Source organism: Antechinus flavipes, chromosome 6 (genome assembly GCF_016432865.1).
Source record: "Antechinus flavipes isolate AdamAnt ecotype Samford, QLD, Australia chromosome 6, AdamAnt_v2, whole genome shotgun sequence".
In the NCBI taxonomy this organism is placed as follows: domain Eukaryota; kingdom Metazoa; phylum Chordata; class Mammalia; order Dasyuromorphia; family Dasyuridae; genus Antechinus; species Antechinus flavipes.
The window spans coordinates 254,820,454-254,837,825 of NC_067403.1; the positions used below are offsets into that span (position 1 = coordinate 254,820,454).

The 17,372-nt window shown below is 59.7% G+C and overlaps 2 protein-coding genes and 1 long non-coding RNA gene across 4 annotated transcripts in view; all 3 read right to left on the reverse strand.

Annotated features, from left to right (window-relative positions):
- MACROD1 (mono-ADP ribosylhydrolase 1) overlaps positions 1 to 17,372 on the reverse strand; it is a 142,681-nt gene that overhangs the window by 124,574 nt on the left and 735 nt on the right. For both annotated transcript variants that reach the window (XM_051967373.1, XM_051967374.1), the window contains exons 2-3: positions 6,541 to 6,642; positions 6,147 to 6,263 (exon numbers count right to left, since the gene is read on the reverse strand). In XM_051967373.1, coding sequence (XP_051823333.1) covers positions 6,147 to 6,263; positions 6,541 to 6,642 — 219 coding nt within the window. The remainder of the gene's footprint in view (positions 1 to 6,146; positions 6,264 to 6,540; positions 6,643 to 17,372) is intronic.
- LOC127541972 (uncharacterized) lies at positions 13,332 to 16,403 on the reverse strand. Its single transcript, XM_051967370.1, has 2 exons — positions 14,044 to 16,403; positions 13,332 to 13,795 (listed from the first exon to the last, which is right to left on the reverse strand). Exon 1 carries the CDS (start codon positions 15,768 to 15,770, stop codon positions 14,577 to 14,579), a length of 1,194 nt encoding a protein of 397 aa, XP_051823330.1. The 5' UTR covers positions 15,771 to 16,403; the 3' UTR covers positions 13,332 to 13,795; positions 14,044 to 14,576.
- Positions 13,332 to 16,478, reverse strand: LOC127541978 (uncharacterized). The gene is made up of 2 exons (XR_007948515.1): positions 16,397 to 16,478; positions 13,332 to 14,394 (listed from the first exon to the last, which is right to left on the reverse strand). It is a non-coding gene; the product is annotated as an uncharacterized LOC127541978 (long non-coding RNA).

The window sequence follows — 17,372 nt, forward strand, 5'->3', positions numbered from 1 at the left end:
GAGGGGAGAAGGGGGGATGGATGGAGAGATGGAGAGAGAAATGGGGACGGCAGGATGGAGGGACAGACGGGGGGACGGACACGCGGCCGGGACGGGGGCTCTGACCCTCCTGGGGAGGGGCCCGGCCCCTCGGGAAGGGCTGAGCCCCGGCAGGTGAACGAGAGCCCTGCAGCCGCCTCCGAGGCACGGTCCGCAGCCAGGCCGTCGGCCCTTCCCCAGCCTCCTCTGCCCGCCCGGTCCCCTGGGCACGTCCCCTCCCTTCAGAAAGGCAGCAAAGCCAGACACGGCCCAGCCTCGCCCTGCCCGGAACGGGCAAACGAGGCTGTTTCGTCTTGAATTACAGGCCCAGGGAGGGGAGGCTGATGTCACCCTTACCGCCCAGGAGGGAGGGGGGGCTCCCAAATCTCAGCCCCTGCCAAGCCAGTCCTTGCAGTGGGAACCACGCGGCAAGAGCTCTGCAGGCGCCAGCCTGTTGGGCCTTAGGAGGAAAGGACCACAAGCATGACCATCCCCACTTTTCAGATTGAGAAACTGAGGCTCAGCGCAGTGACCCTGGGCCTTCAGGGACGAGGATGAGGCACACAGTAGGCGCTCCATAAATGCTTCCTCCCTGCCCTTCGCCAGCCTGCACGGCAGAGGGCACTTCCTCATCTGGGACCCCCCAGACCCCGGGCGGCCAGCGCATGGACTGCGTCTGCAGACGGCCTCTCTCCCGACAGAGCTCAAGCCGGAAGGCAGGGACCGCATCCTCGGTGTCTCGATGCCCCCGTGGTGGGCACAGCGCCTGGCACAAAGGGGGCCTGCTCCCTCCTGCTGAGGGGGTGAGAAGCTCACTGCCAGCAGGCTCCCAGCAGCCACCCCTCACATGCAGCGCCCACGAGCGTGCCCAGAATGATGCCCGGGGAGGGGGCAGGGAGGGGCCTCGGCCCACATCACCTCCGGAAGGACCCGCCTGACGTTGCCAGAGGCGGGCCCGGCCCCTTGGCACACGCTCAGTCTGGTTTTCTCCCATTAAGTGAAAACCAGAGATGCAGGCGGCAAAGGGAGAGCTCCGGTGGCCGAGGGAACGGGGCGGGCTGGGATCCGACCTCGGGGTGACTCTCGCTCCCAAAGGACCTTGGGGGCCCCGGGGGCCCCCTCGTTGTGGAGACAGCGGTAAAGTGACCTGTCCAAGGTCACCCGCGATACGGGCCGAGGCCAGGGTTCGAACCCAGCGCTCCCTTTCCACGGATAAAAGCAAAGCTCCTCTCCCCAGCGCACAGAGAACTTGGGCAGATCCCAGGTGGGAGGGGTCCCAGAGGCCCCCAGGGCTCTGTCCCGGCCTTCTCCTTCCCTCCCCCCATTATTTCGCCGGGTGATCTCATCAGCTCCCAGGGATTTAATTATGATCTCTCTGCTGCTGATTCTCAAATCCACTTATCTTCCATCTCGCCCGGCCTTGATGACATCTGGAAATGGGCATCCCGGGGACGGCACAAACCGGGCACGCCCAGGATGGGCCTGGTTCTCCTCTCCCCTCCCCCTCCCCACGGGGCCAGCCCGACTCCGCTCCCTCACCCCCCATCCAACATGGCGCCGGGGCCCGGGGCTCTCGCTGCCCCCCCACACACACACCAGGCCCGGGAAGGAGCTTCTGTTTTTGTGACTCGAGTCCGTGCGTGACCTAAGCTACGGTAGATCCTTATTAAACATTTAGTGTTGCCCCGAATTAATGAGCTAATGGAACCCGTAAAGTGTGGAAGCCCATTAGAGAGGCGCAGAAAAAGCACTCTGGGAAATTTCTGCCGTTAGCAGCGCGACGGCTTCCCGGCAGAAACGGCGGCCAAGGCCGAGAGCCGCCCCCGCGAGAGTCTGGGAAAACAAAAATGCCATTAAAAAGGGACGGCGAGGAGCCCCTCAAAGGAGGGTCAGGGTTTGGTAGGAAAACGGCTCCTTGAAGGCAGAGAGTCTGGTCTTTACCATTATATCCCCAGCCCCGGCGAGAGGGTGTGTGAGAGCGTCCGAGACGTGGCAGGAGTAAGTAAGTTCCTCAGTGAGCCACTGAGAAGGGAGAGGAGAAAGCAGATGTAGAGCAGGACCTGAAGGATCAGGCTCCGATGTTAGAGGAGACCGGGAGGGACTTGCCCAAGATCATGCGGCCCGGCAATAAAATAGCCAGGGCTCAAAGCCATGTCTGCGTCTTCTGGCACCCAGCTGATCCCCTCCGCCACGGGATCCCCCCCCTGCCACAGGATCCCCCTCCGCCACGGGATCCCCCCCCGCCACAGGATCCCCCTCCGCCACGGGATCCCCCTCCGCCACAGGATCCCCCCCCGCCACAGGATCCCCCTCTGCCCCGGGACGCCGCCTCCCTCAGGGGAAGGCCCACCTGTGCGAGGGGAGGCTCACACTCGTTCCCTTGTGGCCTGTGGCTGGCTGTGATTCACACACTCATCCCGACTACGTTGGGGAGGCAAGCACGGCAGCCAAACGCCCCGGAGCCCGAGGGTCGGGTCCCTCCGGCCTGGCCCGGCCCAGAGGCAGAAGCTCTGTCGGAGGAAGCTCAGCCAGTCGGCCCCAGATCTCCTCCAGATCTTCCTGCCGCCCTGTCCCTCAGCCTCCCCCGCCAACGCAGTGACGGGAAACGGGCCCGTCGTCCTCGTGCCCGCGAGCGGCTCTTTGGTGAGGGGGGCACCTGTCACCCAGGGGCCAAAAACTTCGGGACCAAAAGGCCAGGGTAAGGCAACAGACTCTGCCTCCCTCCCTCCTCCCTCTCCCTCTCCCTCCCTCCTCCCTCTCCCTCCTCTCTCTTTCTCCGTGTGTGTGAGTATGTCTCCTTCTGTCTCTGTCTCTCCCCCCCCTCACAGCCGTGCCCCAAGACTGTTATGGATCGGGGAGCTCATCGACGTGACTGTGCCCTCCGACAGCGCAGACGGAAATCCACAAGGCTCACACTCACACACTCACTCACACACGCGTGTGTCCTTGTCCTCCAGGAAGAGCGAGAGCACGCAGAGCTTTAGCCGCGCTGCGGCCCGGCCCGTGGCCTTCTTGTTTCCGGGGCAGAAGCCAGGACGCCGCCTCTCACTGGCACCCCCGCTTTGCTGACCAGTCGCTAACTCCGCCTCCCAAGCCCCTGCTGAGCCGGGACCCCCCGTTCTCTCAGCTGAGCCCAAGCAGGAGCTCCCTGACCCCCATCCTCCCCGCCCCGCTCGGGGGGAGCTCCCAGACCCCCATGCTCCCCGCCCCGCTCGGGGGGAGCTCCCAGACCCCCATGCTCCCCGCCCCGCTCAGGGGGAGCTGACAGAAGGGTGCTCGCTGGCCTTGTTAGTGGGGAGCATCAGAAAACAAATTCACACCGGCAGCGACGGCTAAAACGGTTACGGGACGGCTCAGAGCAGAGCGCCGGCTCCGCCGCCTCCCCCTCCCTGCCCCTGCTCTCCCCACCCCCGCCACAACTGCTGCCCCCCCTGATCTGTGACCCCCCTCAGGCGGCCTCAGCTGCAGACGTCCCCTCCGTGCAGAGAGGGAGCCCCTCCCCGGGAGGCTGATTGCGCCTCCTCCTCCCAGCCCGGTTCAGACGCCTGAGAAGCAGCAAAGACAGGGCGGGGAACGAGAGGCTTGGGTTTGGGGGACGACGTCCAAGGGCGTTTCTCTGCCGCAGGCCCCGTTCAGGAACCTTCTAAAAGCTCCCCGGGGGCGGATCGAGGATCCCCGGGCCCAGCCAAAGCTCCCCCGGGGCCGAGCCGAGGCTCTCAGATCGAGGCTCTCGGGTCACACGGAACCGGCTCGGGAAGAGGAAGGGGAAACGGCACCGGAGCCCAGGCCCCGAGCCTCCCCTCCCCCTGCCTGCTGTGGGCCCGGAGGGGGCCGGACGAGGGCAGGGCCGGCCCAGGGTCCAAGCACCGGGCCCTGCCCACCACGAGCGCGTCCAAGCTGACCGCGGGGAGCGTCCGGAACAACATCCCCCTGAAACCTTCCTCCCTCAGCCAGTCGGCTCGGCCGCCTAATTTAATTAAGACGCGTGTTGGACGCCCCAGCGGTTGCGAGCCGTGTCCAGCACAGATGGCGGGAGCCCACAATGACTCCTTCGGGAGACCACGGCCTTCTGGAGGAGGGGGAGGGGCGACAGGAAGCGAGGGTCTCCACCCCAGAAACTCTCCAGGGCCCCCATCCTGCGCCCGGGGATCTCCACACCTGTCCTCCCAGCTCCGGGCCTCCAGCCTCCACTTTGCCAGCTGTAAAATGGGAATATTCCTAGCACTTCTCTGAGGGACCGCGCTTGGCCCCCAGGAGGCGCTCTAAGTGCTCAGATAGACGGAACCACTTTCTGTGGGCAAAGGCCCCCATGCTCGGTCACGGGGCTGAGAACGCCCCCTGGGGACGGGGACGGGGACACATCCACTGAGGGAGGGGAGGCGGAGGGGAAGGGTCTCGGCACCGGCTCGGATGGGCCCCTGCCTGGCGGGTGAATGGCAGAGGGGAGAGGCCCCCATCTCCACCCCCTCCCCAGGGGGGGAAACTCACTGCGCCCCCCCCCCCCGAAGGGGGAGCACCCTGAGGGACGGCACCGCTCTGGAAGCGGGGGGGGGAGGGGGGAGGGAGACGCGGCTGGGCCGGCTGCAGAAGGACCCCGGAGCGGAAGAGTTGGGAGAGGCTGTGGGGGTTTCTGCGGACGGGGGCTGACGGACACAGCAGACCCGGAGGACGCGCTCATGGGCCACGAGGGGGACAGACAACGGATCCGGCCCCGTTCTGGCCACTGGGGAGGACTGCCTCGGCCGGGCCTTCCCAGGGACGCAGCAGCCTGGTCGGTGCCGTCCTCCCCGATTTCTCCGTCCTCCTCCTGTCTGTGGGAGCCTCGGAAACGTGGGGGGGGGGGGAAGGTGCCGGGGGAGCCCTGCGGGGGGGGCGGGGTCTGGGGCGGCACCTGCTGCATCAGAGGCCCAGTTAGCGTATGAGGAAGTGACGATTCCCACCATTCCCCGGGTCTTCCTCCCTGTGCCCCCTCCTCCCCATCCTCAGCACTGGGACCCACAGCAGAGGGACCAGCGGGCAGAGGACGTGGGGGCTGAGGGCTCTCGGCTTCCGCGGGCGGCCTGACTGTGCACCGGCCCTGACCCCTGCCCGTTTCCTCCTCTCCGCCCCCTCCCCCCCTTCAGTCCGTGCCCCGAGGCCCCGGGGGCTTCACGCGGCTCCTGCTGCAGCTTCCGCAGGAACTGGCCCAGACGGGCTTCACGCGGCCTCGTTACCTCCGACTTTTACTCGGCTAACAACCGGGCGGCTTCAGGCTGGGAGTTAGGCGCCCCCTGGTGGGGGCCGGCAGGGGGCTGACCCCGAGGCCGGGAGAGCCCCCACAGGGGCTCAGCCGCTCCCAGAGACGAGTCCTCGGCCACCGGCTGCCCCCAATCCCTGAGCTTTGTGCCCCCAAAGGCTCGCCCGGCTGGGCAGGAGGGAGACCTCAGAGAGGAACGAGCCAAGCGGCTGGAAATGCCTGGGGGGGCCAGACTCAGAGCTGGGGGGCAAAGTGAGGCGAGCCCGGAGCCCGCCAACAGGCCAAGGGGCAGCGTCCAGCCTCGCCTGGCACGGGGAAGGGCCCCGGCACAGGCCGCTGGGGGTGCCCCCCAATGTGGCTCTTCTGATGGCCCCGGCACAGGGCAGTGCCAGCCTCTGACCCCCCTCCTGGGGGCCTCACAGACCCCCAGCCAGTCAGTGGGCCCTGGCCTGCCCCCGCCCCGAGAGGACCGAAGCTGGGCCCTGGCCCCCCGGAGAGGCCCCGCTGGCACAGCCTCCCTGCCACGGGGCCAAGTTTAGCTCGAAGCTGGAGGGACGAGCAGAGCCCCCCGACGGGCAGAGCGACCAGGAAGCCCCCCGGGCACACCGGAGGCCCAGGCCAGCCCAGCTGCCCCGGCTCCTTCTCTGTCCCTCTGGGCCCCCACAGGGCCCCCTCTTCTGCCCCGCGCCCACGCCCGCCTCTGCGTGTGACCCCCGCCCCAGCCGCGCGGGGCTCAACACCGGGCCGAGCGAAGGGCCCACCGAGGGGGGCTCGGAGCCGGAGGAGGGGACCCCCAGGGAGGCCCCGGGAAGGAGCCGCCGGCTCTGCTTCTCACACGACGCCCCAACGCGCCCCTGACCCGGGCACGGGCCCCAAACGAGGCGGCACTCACCCGCGTTCACGATGGCGTCCACCTCCAGCTTGGTGATGTCTCCCCGGAAGAGCGAGATTTTGTCATTCAGGGCCTTGTCCTTCTTGTACTGCGGCTCCTCCTCCTTGCCGGCCGCCCCTGAAAGGGTCACGGGAGCCTTGGCCGGGGGCTCGGGCCCTGCCCCGGGGGGCGCCTCCCCCTCCCCGGTGACCCAGCCCCAAGGCCACCCAGCGCTTACTGTGTCCGCGGTATTCGTGGTATTGCTTATTGTTAGTAATAATCATTGAAAGTAAACAATAAGCTCCTGGGACTGAAGGAGTGCCCGGCGTCCTGCGGGGACATCGAGGCGGCGGTGGGAGGGGCCGAGTCACAGTCCCCGGGACCCCCGAGCTGCGGCCCCTGGGGCCCCTCCTACCTTTCCCCACTTCCTTCCAGGTCGGGATCTTCTTCAGCTTGATAAAGTCTCGGCAGAAATAATGCTCCTCCCTCTGCTTGTCACTCAGGCCCTTCAGGAAAGCTGTGGGAGAAAGAATAAAAGGCTTCAGGCCTGTCCCAACCACTCTAGGAGTAGGGGCCCTCATGGTTCCCATTGCACAGATGAGGAAACTGAGGCACAGAACGGACCCCCACGCAGGAAGTTCCTCCCTCAGACCGACCCCCGAGCCAGGGAGGGCCGGGGGGCTGGGCTGGGGGCACAGGGAGGGCCGGGGGCAGGGGGGCCGGGCTGGGGGCACAGGGAGGGCCAGGAAGCTCTGAAGGCCTCCATTCTGGGATTCTAGAAAATGGCACCGGGCCCTCAGCTCAGCAGGTGGGCAGAGATGGACAAGATGGCGGTTCAATGGCACCACCTAGAGGCCGTTCTGGGGCCTGCATGCGCCTCCTGGGCCTGAGGAGTCCCTCCTTGTTAATTAGACAATTAAACCAAAGTGAGACAAAGTGGAGGTGAAGGTGCCCCGGGGGCTCTTGTTTCACAGACAGGGAAACTGAGGCAAAGACAAAGGTCGGAGAGAAGGCCTGGAGCCCCCCAGGCCCGAGCCGGCCCCCGGTTTTTTAAGTTCAGTCCGACTTTCTGGGGCGTCTCCTTTTCCGTCTGATTCTTCGAGCCCAGCAAGACCCCCTCCCTCCCCCTTCCCTTCCCCCTCCCCAGGCCCCATGCGCATGGACTTCTCCACTTCCTTTGGGTAGACTAGGAGCTCCGGGTTTTCCTCAGTACCACCTTTGGGGGGGGGGGGAGACAAGTGCCAGGAGGTGGGAAATGTCTCGACTGGGCCAGTGCCCAGCAAGCCTCATGCACTTAAATGGGGTAAGTAAAGGGGGGCCCCAAACTGCCCCCGGCCAGCCCCGCTCCGGTTCTCTGCCCTGGGGAGGGGGGCCAGGAGCGGGGCTGCCTCTGAGCGTGGGGCCGAGGGACCCCCGGAGCCTTTCTCTGAGGCAGGGCCGTGCCCGGGCCCCTCGGCGGTCAGTGGCCCCCTCAGAGGGCTCGGGAGCCAGGCCAGGAGCGGGCTGGGAGCAGGACCAGGAGCGGGACCAGGAGTGGGGCCGGGAGCGGGGCCGGGAGCGGGGCTGGGGGACCCCCGGGGCCCTTCTCTGAGGCAGGGCCGTGCCCGGGCCCCTCGGCGGTCAGTGGCCCCCTCAGAATCAGGGCCGGGGATGCAGCGAAACAGAACCTGCCGCCAGAACAGTTACAGAAGCCCGTCCGCAGCCCCCCACTAACAATAACAACCACAGCTGTCGCTGGGGGTTTCTCAGTCATGACCCCGTGTGGGATCACTCGGCTTCGCCCTTCGGCCCAGGGGCCCAGTGAGCCCCTGAGGCTGGGCTTTAACCCAGGAGCTCCAGGCTCCGCACTCGCTGCTGCCCTCAATATAATCGTTCTTGTTGGTCCCGATAGTGGCCGTAGTTATGTAATAAATCCTATAGTTCTACACTAACACAATAGTAGGAGGCTTTAAGGCTCAGAGAAGCCCCCTTAATGCTCACCCCTGCCAGATGGGGCTGGGCTCATTTTACAGGTGAGGAAACTGAGGCTGAGGAGTCACCTGCACAATTTAAAAATGACGGTTTTACCTCCTCTAAGTGACTCAAAATTGTCTAATGGGTGAGAAACAGTAACAAAGGTGGCTGGAAGAGAAGGAGGCCGGAAATGTCCAAGAAAGCGGGAGAGGAAAGGCCAGGACAGAGACTCAGCAGGATCCGGCCTTAAAGCGCCTCCCACGGCCTCGCCGGGGGCGGAAACGGAGAAACCGCGATTTTTGAAATGAGAATTTTCTGGTGACAATAAAAGCCGTGTGGCCGAGAATGGGCAAAACCCGGCGGAATCATTTCCCGCTCTCGCCGGGATTGGCTCGGAATCGGGAAAGGCGGAGCCGGCTGATTTTCAGACACAGGGAAAGACTGGAACTGATGAAGGGAGAGGCCGTCCACGCTCGGAGAGAGAGAATGGGGAAACAAGCAGGGCGTGGTCTTACGGACACGCATGTGGATGTATGTGAGCGGGTCTAGTGCTATTTATACACACGCGTGTATTAAACCACACACGTGTACACACGAACATACACATAGATATAAGTGCGTATGAGCACAGAGGAGTGTGTTTGTAAGGATCCGTGTGTGTGTCTAGATACATGTATATACACGCGTACCTACACAGAGACAGATAGGGGATTATGACTATATGAGCATGGTTATTGATATCTATACGTGTGTATGTACATATACACACACAGATGAGCTCTATGAATATATATGAGCACGTTATTTGACATCTGTACACATACATGTATTAAAATATACATACATACAGGCAAACAAAACAGATATGAGGGTAGATGAATGCAGAGGAGTGTGTTTGTAAATATCTGTGCATGTGTATGAAGAAATACATATATACACATATACATACATACAGAGACTGATATAACGATGTATTACTCTATGTTCCTTGATATCTGTATGAATACATACATGTATGAATACATATGTGTGTTTAGACATACACATGTGCAAATACAGATGAATGTATATGAATATATGTGCATGTTTATTGATGTATATACATACGTGTGTATTTAAAATACATATTATACACACAAACATGCAAAGATAGATGAGTACATATGAATACAGAGCAGTGTTTATAAATATCTGTGTGTGTCTAAATACATGTATATACACATGTACATACATACAGAGACTGATATAAATATATATGAATATATATATGTTTGTTGATATCTGTACATGTGTATTTACATACATGTGTAAATACATACACATGTACAGATATCGATGAGTGTCTATGAATATATGTGAGTGTTTATTGATGTGTGTTTTAATGATGTGATGATGTACTAAAAAATACATATAGACACACAAACATACAAAGAGATATGAGTGCATATGAATACAGAGTGTGTTGGTAAATATGTGTGCACGTGTACGTCTAAATACATAGATATAGATACACATACATACATAGAGACAGATATAGATGTATATGAAGGCATGAGCATGTTTATTGATCTCTACATGTGTGTATATAAACATATATGTATAGATACAGACGAGCATATATCAAAGTATATGCACATAGAAATGTACACACATATATGTACATGCAAACATTCAGAGACAGATTTAAGTGTATATGACACATGAGTATGTTTCTAGATATCTGTGCACGTGTAGGTATAAATACAGATCCATGTACAGCTCTAGATGAGCGCCTATGAATATAGATGAATGTTTCTTGATATCTGTAGATCTGCACGTGTTAAAATATCTACATAGATACCCGCCGACATGCACAGAGACAGATGGGCGTGCACGTGAATGCAGAGGAGTGTGTTGGTAAATATCTGTGCGTGTGCATACGTACATACGTAGATACACGTGTACATTCAGAGACAGATGAGTGCATACGAGTATGCGTATAGATCTGTACGTGTGTATGTATAAATATATATAAGTACAGATGTAGATGAGTGTTTGTGAATATATGTGAGCCTGTTTGTGACATCTGTAGATCTGCATGTATTAAAATGCACACATATACATGCACGTTCACACACACACAGATATGAGGGGATACGAGGGTGTTTGGAGCTTTCTGGCCTTATTCATACAGAGACAGACAGATATAAAACGAGCACAGTGATGGCCTTCTTAGGGAGGAGCAACAGGAAAGAGTCAAGTAAAAAGTGCACAGCAAAGAGCAAAAGAAAACCTACGGGAAGAAAATCTGGGCGACTTGGGAAGCACCGTGTGCGCTTAGTATATTTTCCTGGAATGGAAATTTGTTCTTTCAGAGGGAATTCTCAGTCCTCTCGTGTCCCGCTCTGCGCATATACTTTCCCCCCCTTTTCTTTCTCATTTTGGATTTTAATCCAAAACGAACAAGAAATTTGCTTGTGACTCGCTGGGGGTCACCCAGACAGGAGGGAGCTAAGAAGCAGGATGAGAACTCGGGTTTTCCCGTTTCCAAATCTAGCGTGCTGTTCATTCACGGCCTCTAGTAAAGACGGAGACGCTTACTCTAGGGTAAAGCCCCAGAGACGGTACTGATCTGCACTGGTGAAGAGACATCCTCGTGGGAGCTCAGTTTTCCTGGGCCTCAGTTTCCCCATCTGTACCCGCCCATCTCTAAGGTCCTATCAGTTCCATGAGTCTGTGACGACAGCCCCCCTGCGGAGGGAGCTTTCTAAAAAAGCCCCAAAGCTGCAAAAGCTTCCCACGGACCCCCACCCTCTGCCCCTTTTCTCATCCCCGCGAGCCCGGTGGAGGGGCCCGGCTGAAGTCCTGACCCTGTAAGCCGCGGCGCTGGCGCAGAGGGGCAGAATCTCACACCGGGTCAGGGGGTCTCAGAAATGAGAAAGGGAGGAGCCGGCCTAAAGTCCCGCAGGGCTGGAGGGTGGAGTTGGGAGAGAACGGGGTCTCCTGACTCAGCAGAAGCGGTGGGGCGTCCCCCAGGGGGGAGGGACAAAGAAAAGAGCACTGACCCCTGCACAGACCAGAGCCCCCGTGTAAGCCGAGGGGGACGCAGAAGGGAAGGCCCAGAGGGAGCACTGAGATCTGAACGGAGCACTGAGATCTAGACGGAGCACTGAGATCTGAACGGAGCATCGAGATCTAGACGGAGCACTGAGATCTTAATGGAGCACCGAGATCTGAACGGAGCACCGAGATCTAGACGGAGCACCGAGATCTGAACAGAGCACCGAGATCTGAAAGGAGCACCGAGCGGATATGGAGTCGGACCTGGACTCGAATCCCCCTCTGAGTGACCGCTGGAAAGTCTTCAGGCTCCTCCCTCCAGCTCTGAATGGAGACCACAGGAGCAGATTAACAGCCAATGACCCAGGTTCAGGAACACCAGGGGTGACTTCACACTGTTCCAAGGGCCGCGCCACCTTGGCCACCACTTGGACAGGGCCGGCCCTCTGCTGGTCCGGCCTTCGAGACCCCACGGTCCTCCCCACAGAACTGCCCTGAGGGAGGGCACCAAGCTGGGCAGCCAATGCCCCCTCTCCTCCCAAGGTGACTTGGGGACTGCAAGGCCTGAAGCCGGGACAACGTGGGGCAGTTCCCTTCCCCTTCCGCTCCCCGGGATTCTCGGCTTCTCCATCTCTACAGGAGATGGACTGGACGGTCTCCAGGGCCCCAGCTCCGATGGTCCCGGATTTCATGGAGAAGGAAAGCGGCCAGGAGGATGCTCCTTGGTCAGGCAGCGAGGGCCCTTCTCTTTTCAGGGACCCCCAAGGCCCAAAGCCTCAGCCCCCAGGGCAGAGAGCCATGGACAAGGAGAGCCCTGTGCCCCCCTCTCTAGCCACAGAGGGCCCCGTGACCCATTTCCAGCCATGGGGGGCCCTGTGCTCCCCCTCTCTGATTGTGAGGTCCCTGTGCCCCCCCTCTGGCCACAAAGGGCTCCATGCCCTTACGAGGGCTCGACAAGCCCTCGTAAAAGCCCTAACACAGACATCCTTGCTTTCTATCTTGAGAGAATGGGTATTTCACAGCTGACGGAGCAGGTGTATAAAAAGATGTTCGCCATAAATCGTGATGAGCGCGCCTGACCTCGAAAGGGGCTTCCCAGCTGCCGGGAGCGAGTGCGGCCCTCGGGCCGGGCGGGGGGAGCCAGCTCAGCCGGGACCATAAAAGCTCGGGTTAAATGGTCTGTTTTAAGAAGTGCTGGCGGGAGGGGAGAGGCTACAGAGGCGGGTTTCTCCCAGCGGCTTGGGGGAAGCCAACGGCTGTGGCACGCCGGGCCTGTTCCCGCCAGGAATCCAAACGCTTCCTCCTTATGAGCGCTGACTCTGGACACTCTTGCTGAGGTTTTTGTGCCTCGGTTTCCTCATCCATAAAATGGGTATGATAATAGCCCCCAGAGTTGGTGGGCACCCTGTGCTCTCCCCTTCTACTCTCACCCCAACCCTGAGAGAGGTTACCCCCATTTCCTTCGCCCCTGATCCTTTGCCCCCATTTCCTTCATCCCTGTTTCTTTCACCCCCATTTCCTTCGCCCCTGTTTCTTTTGCCCGTTTCCTTTGCCCCTGTTTCTTTCACCCCCGTTTCCTTCGCCTCTGTTTCCTTTGCCCCGGTTCTGCTCTGACTGTTTCTCCCGGCCTGGGCTGCAGCGCACCCACCCACAATTCCACGGCCTGCCAGGAGCTGCCGGCCTTCGCTCTTCCAGGACACGGGTGTGTCCGTGATGGGGAATGAGAGAGTCCAGATGTGGGGCCTCCAAGCGCTCTGTGACCTCCGAGGGGCGGAGCCCGGCCACACCCCCCACCCCTGACAGAGGAGCAGCAGGGAGAGCCAGACCTGAGAGTGGCCCAGGCCGGGGCGGGCTCTCGGGCTCCAGGCCCTCCCCAGAGTGCCGCGGGAGCCCCCAAGCGGATGCCCGAGGTGTCAGGTGCCGGAGAGGGAGAAAAATCAAACAGCCCCTGTCCGCAGAGGTTCCCGCTCTGTCCCACAGCCGCTGAGCCCCCTCAGGGAGGAGTCACCATGGCCACAGTCCGGTCCGGGAACCTCGGACAGACCGCTGGGGAGCAGGAGGGGCCCCCTGAGAACTTCCGAAACTCCCCGAGGGGACACCCCCAGGCGGGGAACGGCTCAATGAGGGCCGGGATGTGAGTTCTATAAGAGAGGCCTGGAGGGACTTACAGGAAGTGACAGAACCAGGAGGTCACTGCACACAGCAAGAGCATAATTAATACATTAAATAATGTGTTTATTTAAATAAAATGTAACTTTATATATAACATATATTAAAATATATATCTAAAAATATATTTATGTGTACATTTATTTACATAAATATATCTAAATATAGTCTATATTAATAAATGGAATTTAAATAATAATGAATAAAAACACTTAATAACTAGCAAAAGCATAATCTCGCTCTACGATGCTCATTTCTGGTGGGCGGGGCTCCTCTGTGCAATGGGCACTTCCAGACTTGGATGGAGGAGCCGTCCGCGTTCAGAGAGAGACCAAGGGAGACTGAATGGGACCAGAGCAGGCACTTTCTGTCGTTTTCTAGGCTTTCTCTTTCTCGTGTTCTTTCCCCGTCGATCTGAGTTTTCAGGCACGGCCAATAGGAACCGTGTTTAGAAGAAGGGCACGTGTCTAAGCTGTATCAGCCTGCTTGCCGTCTTGGGCAGGGGGAACCTTCGGAACGCCAAGTTTTACAAAGGTTTAGAAAAGGAAAACGATCTTTTTGCGTATTTGGAAAAATAAAATATTGTAAAAATTCTATAAAAAATACTACAAAGAAAACAAAACAAATAACATTTAAAAAAAAAAAAGAACTCCAATTCCCCCCCCAAAAAAAACAAACAAAAAAAATGCAAAACACAAAAATAAAAAGGACCCCTTGTTCTGCCTGAACTTCAGGGGTTTCAGCTCAAATCCCTCACCGAAGCCCGCAGGCCTTGATTTACTCATCTGTAACATGAAAAGTATAAGCCAGATGGCTCCCACCAGCTCCGGAGCGAGATGGTCACTTCCTGGCTGTGTGCACCTGGACGAGTCACTTAACCCTGTTTGCCTCCATTTCCTCTTCGGGGTTTTTAGACGGCTCGAACAAAATGAGCTTTGGTGCTGGTAAATAGCAGGATGCACAACCTAAGGCGCTTTTTAAATATAACTAATAACAGCCAACGTTTTACGGCGCGGATCACGTGCCAGACGCTGCGCTGAGTGCTCTGCGATCATCAGTTATTATTCTATGTGGGTTATTGTTATGTCCCAAATGCTTCTCCTGCAAACTGAAACAAGGACAAAAACAGGACACAGAACATAGGAAAGGAGGCGGGGCAGCCCACACCCTGCCCAAAGTTCCGGGAAACCAAAAGCCCCGAGTGTTCCCTGGGCCGAAGGCCCCAGCACCTGCCTGGTCCCATCTGCAGGCTCTGCAAGAGTCACTCAGAGTGACAGGCGCCTGGTCTGCTTATAGACATAACCGTGGGGGAGGGAGGGCGAGAGGGAGGAAGAAAGGAAGAGACAGAGACAGAGAAAAGGAGACACAGAGAGGGAGAGATAGAGAGAGACAGAGACAAAAAGGAAGGAGGGAGGGCGAGAGGGAGGAAGAAAGGAAGAGACAGAGACAGAGACAAAAAGGAAGGAGGGAGGGCGAGAGGGAGGAAGAAAGGAAGAGACAAGACAGAGAAAGGGAGACACAGAGAGGGAGAGATAGAGAGAGACAGAGACAAAAAGGAAGGAGGGAGGGCGAGAGGGAGGAAGAAAGGAAGAGACAGAGACAGAGACAAAAAGGAAGGAGGGAGGGCGAGAGGGAGGAAGAAAGGAAGAGACAAGACAGAGAAAGGGAGACACAGAGAGGGAGAGATAGAGAGAGACAGAGACAAAAAGGAAGGAGGGAGGGCGAGAGGGAGGAAGAAAGGAAGAGACAAGACAGAGAAAGGGAGACACAGAGAGGGAGAGAGACACAGAGACAGAGCGAGACAGATAGAGACAGAGAGACAGAGAGACAGAGAGGAGAGGGAGAGGGAGAAAGAAATGAAGAGACTAAGAAACAGACATAAAGAGAGACAGAGAAAGACAGAGACAAACACACAGGAAGACAGAGGAGAGAAGGAAGGAAGGAAGAAAGGGAGGAGGGGGGGAGAGGGAAAGGGGAGGGGGGAGGCAGAGCTGGGGAGGTTATGACCCCAGGACTCAGGGCCCTCTGGAGGCAGCTGCCCTGAAGGCATCCAGAGCTGAGGCAGCAGCAGGGGCTCCCCATCTCTGTCCCTGTCCCCCAGGCCCTTGGCACCCTCTGAGCACACTGCGGAAGTGCGACCCCCCTCCCGGGACCACAGGCTGGGGAGCAGGGCCAGGCCAGAGTGGCAGTCCTGGGTTCCGTGCTGTAGGACTCTGGGCCCGTCTCCCCTCCTTTGCTGGGTGGGGGCTGGGGAAAGCTGGCTGCGGTCCTTCCCATCGGGCCCCCCACACACACACTCTGGCTAATTCTCTCAACGAGGACCTTCCCAGGGCTGAGTGCCCCACCCCAGGGTCTCAGGAGACCCCTCCCCCCACAGCCCCAGCCCCAAGGGTATTTCCGGCGGGCACCCCTGCCCCCATGCCAGGGTTTCATAAGCAGCTGAGAGTTTTCTGTCCCCTCCCCTTGGAGGCCCAGCCCCAGCATCCCCTCCTCCAGGAAGCCTTCCCTGATTCCCTATACACCTCACCTCCCTCCCTCCCCTATCCCACCGATGACAAGGATCTTTGCCCCTCCCCCAGAATGACCCCAGGACAAAGGGTCTGCTCCTTCCCCGCTGTGTGACCTTGGCCAACACCCAGCCCGTTCCCTTTGCTTGAGGTCCCTGCCCTCTCTGTGGATGAGGTAGAAGCTCCCATTATACCTATTTCACAGAGGGCAAAACTGAGGCCCCAAAGGATTCTGTGTCCAGCCCGAGATCAGTCAGTAAAGTCTGAACTCCCGGGCCGACTCCAGGCGTCCCTCCCCGGCCTCTCGCACAGACCAGAGGATCCCGGATCTGGACCCTCCGAGGGCCGGCGAGGACTGTGACCCACGTTCTGAGCCCGACCGCGGCGCAATGGGCCAACAGCCCGTCACCGAGGGCCCGAGTGGCGGGGAACCTGCCCCTGCCCTCCAGCAGTCGGCGCCCTAACAGGAAAGGGCTGAGGGGCTGCCGGGGGGAGGGGAGAGGGGGGCCGGGAGGAGCCAGAAGTGGGGTGAGGGGTGAGCGGACCCCAGAAAGGGCTCCCCGAGTCAGAAGGGGCGGAGGCGGAGGGGGCTGGGAGACGCACCCTTGAGGACGCTGGTGGCAAAGGTCGGAGGGGGCGGCTTGGGGGGAGCATGAGCCGGGCGCCCTGAGTCGGAGAGAGTCACAGGACGTCCAGTTCGAGATGCCCGGGAGGCCGCGGGGCGAGATGAGCACGGAGCCTTCCCGGCCCACCAGCCCGCCTCCCTTTCAGGACTGGGAGAGCAGCCAGGGACAAGCCGACCCCAGCTTCTCCTCCCTATCTGTGCCCAAGGGCAGAGGGAGAGCACGGGCAGCTTGCCAGGCCAGTCAAGAACCAGGGGGCAGGGCCAGGAGCACCGGCCAGGGGGGCGGGGCAGGGAGCACCGGCGGGGGGGGGGGGGGGGGGGGGGGAGAGGGGGGCAGGGCCAGGAGCACCGGCGGGGGGCAGGGGAGGAGGGAAAAGTCTGAGGGAGGGAAACAATGTCTCGGGTCCAGAGGTTCAAAAAAGAGCGATTCCCAACACACACTCACATACACTCACACACACCCCCCTCTCACACTCACGTGGGCACCCCCACCCCCACCCTCCCCCATCACCCCCCCAGGTGCCCACCCTCCTCAAAGTCCGCCGGGACAAACGAATCCCCCGACCACAAAGCGCACTTCGCTTCCCCGAGCGGCAGAGAGAAGGAACTTTGGCAAAGGTTCTTTTACAGGCAGACAAACCCCCAAGTCCCGAGGGGCTCCGGGCGCTTCCCAGCCAGGCGCGGGGCTAGTTCTCAAACCCCCGGCGGCGCCCCCGAGTCCAGGCCCCTTCCCGGGCGCCCCCGCAGCCCTCGCGGCTCAGGACTGCTGACTCCCCCCCGGGGAGGGAGGGGGGCAGGGAGGGAGAGGGGGGACGGGGGCCCCGGCCCGGCCGGGCCGAAGGCGCCCCTCACGCGCTAAGGGGCGGCCCGAGCCCCGCTTCTCCGCCCCGGCCGCACCGCTGCCCCGCCTCAGTTTCCTCCGTACGCCGGGCAGGAGGCGCACGTGCAGGCTCC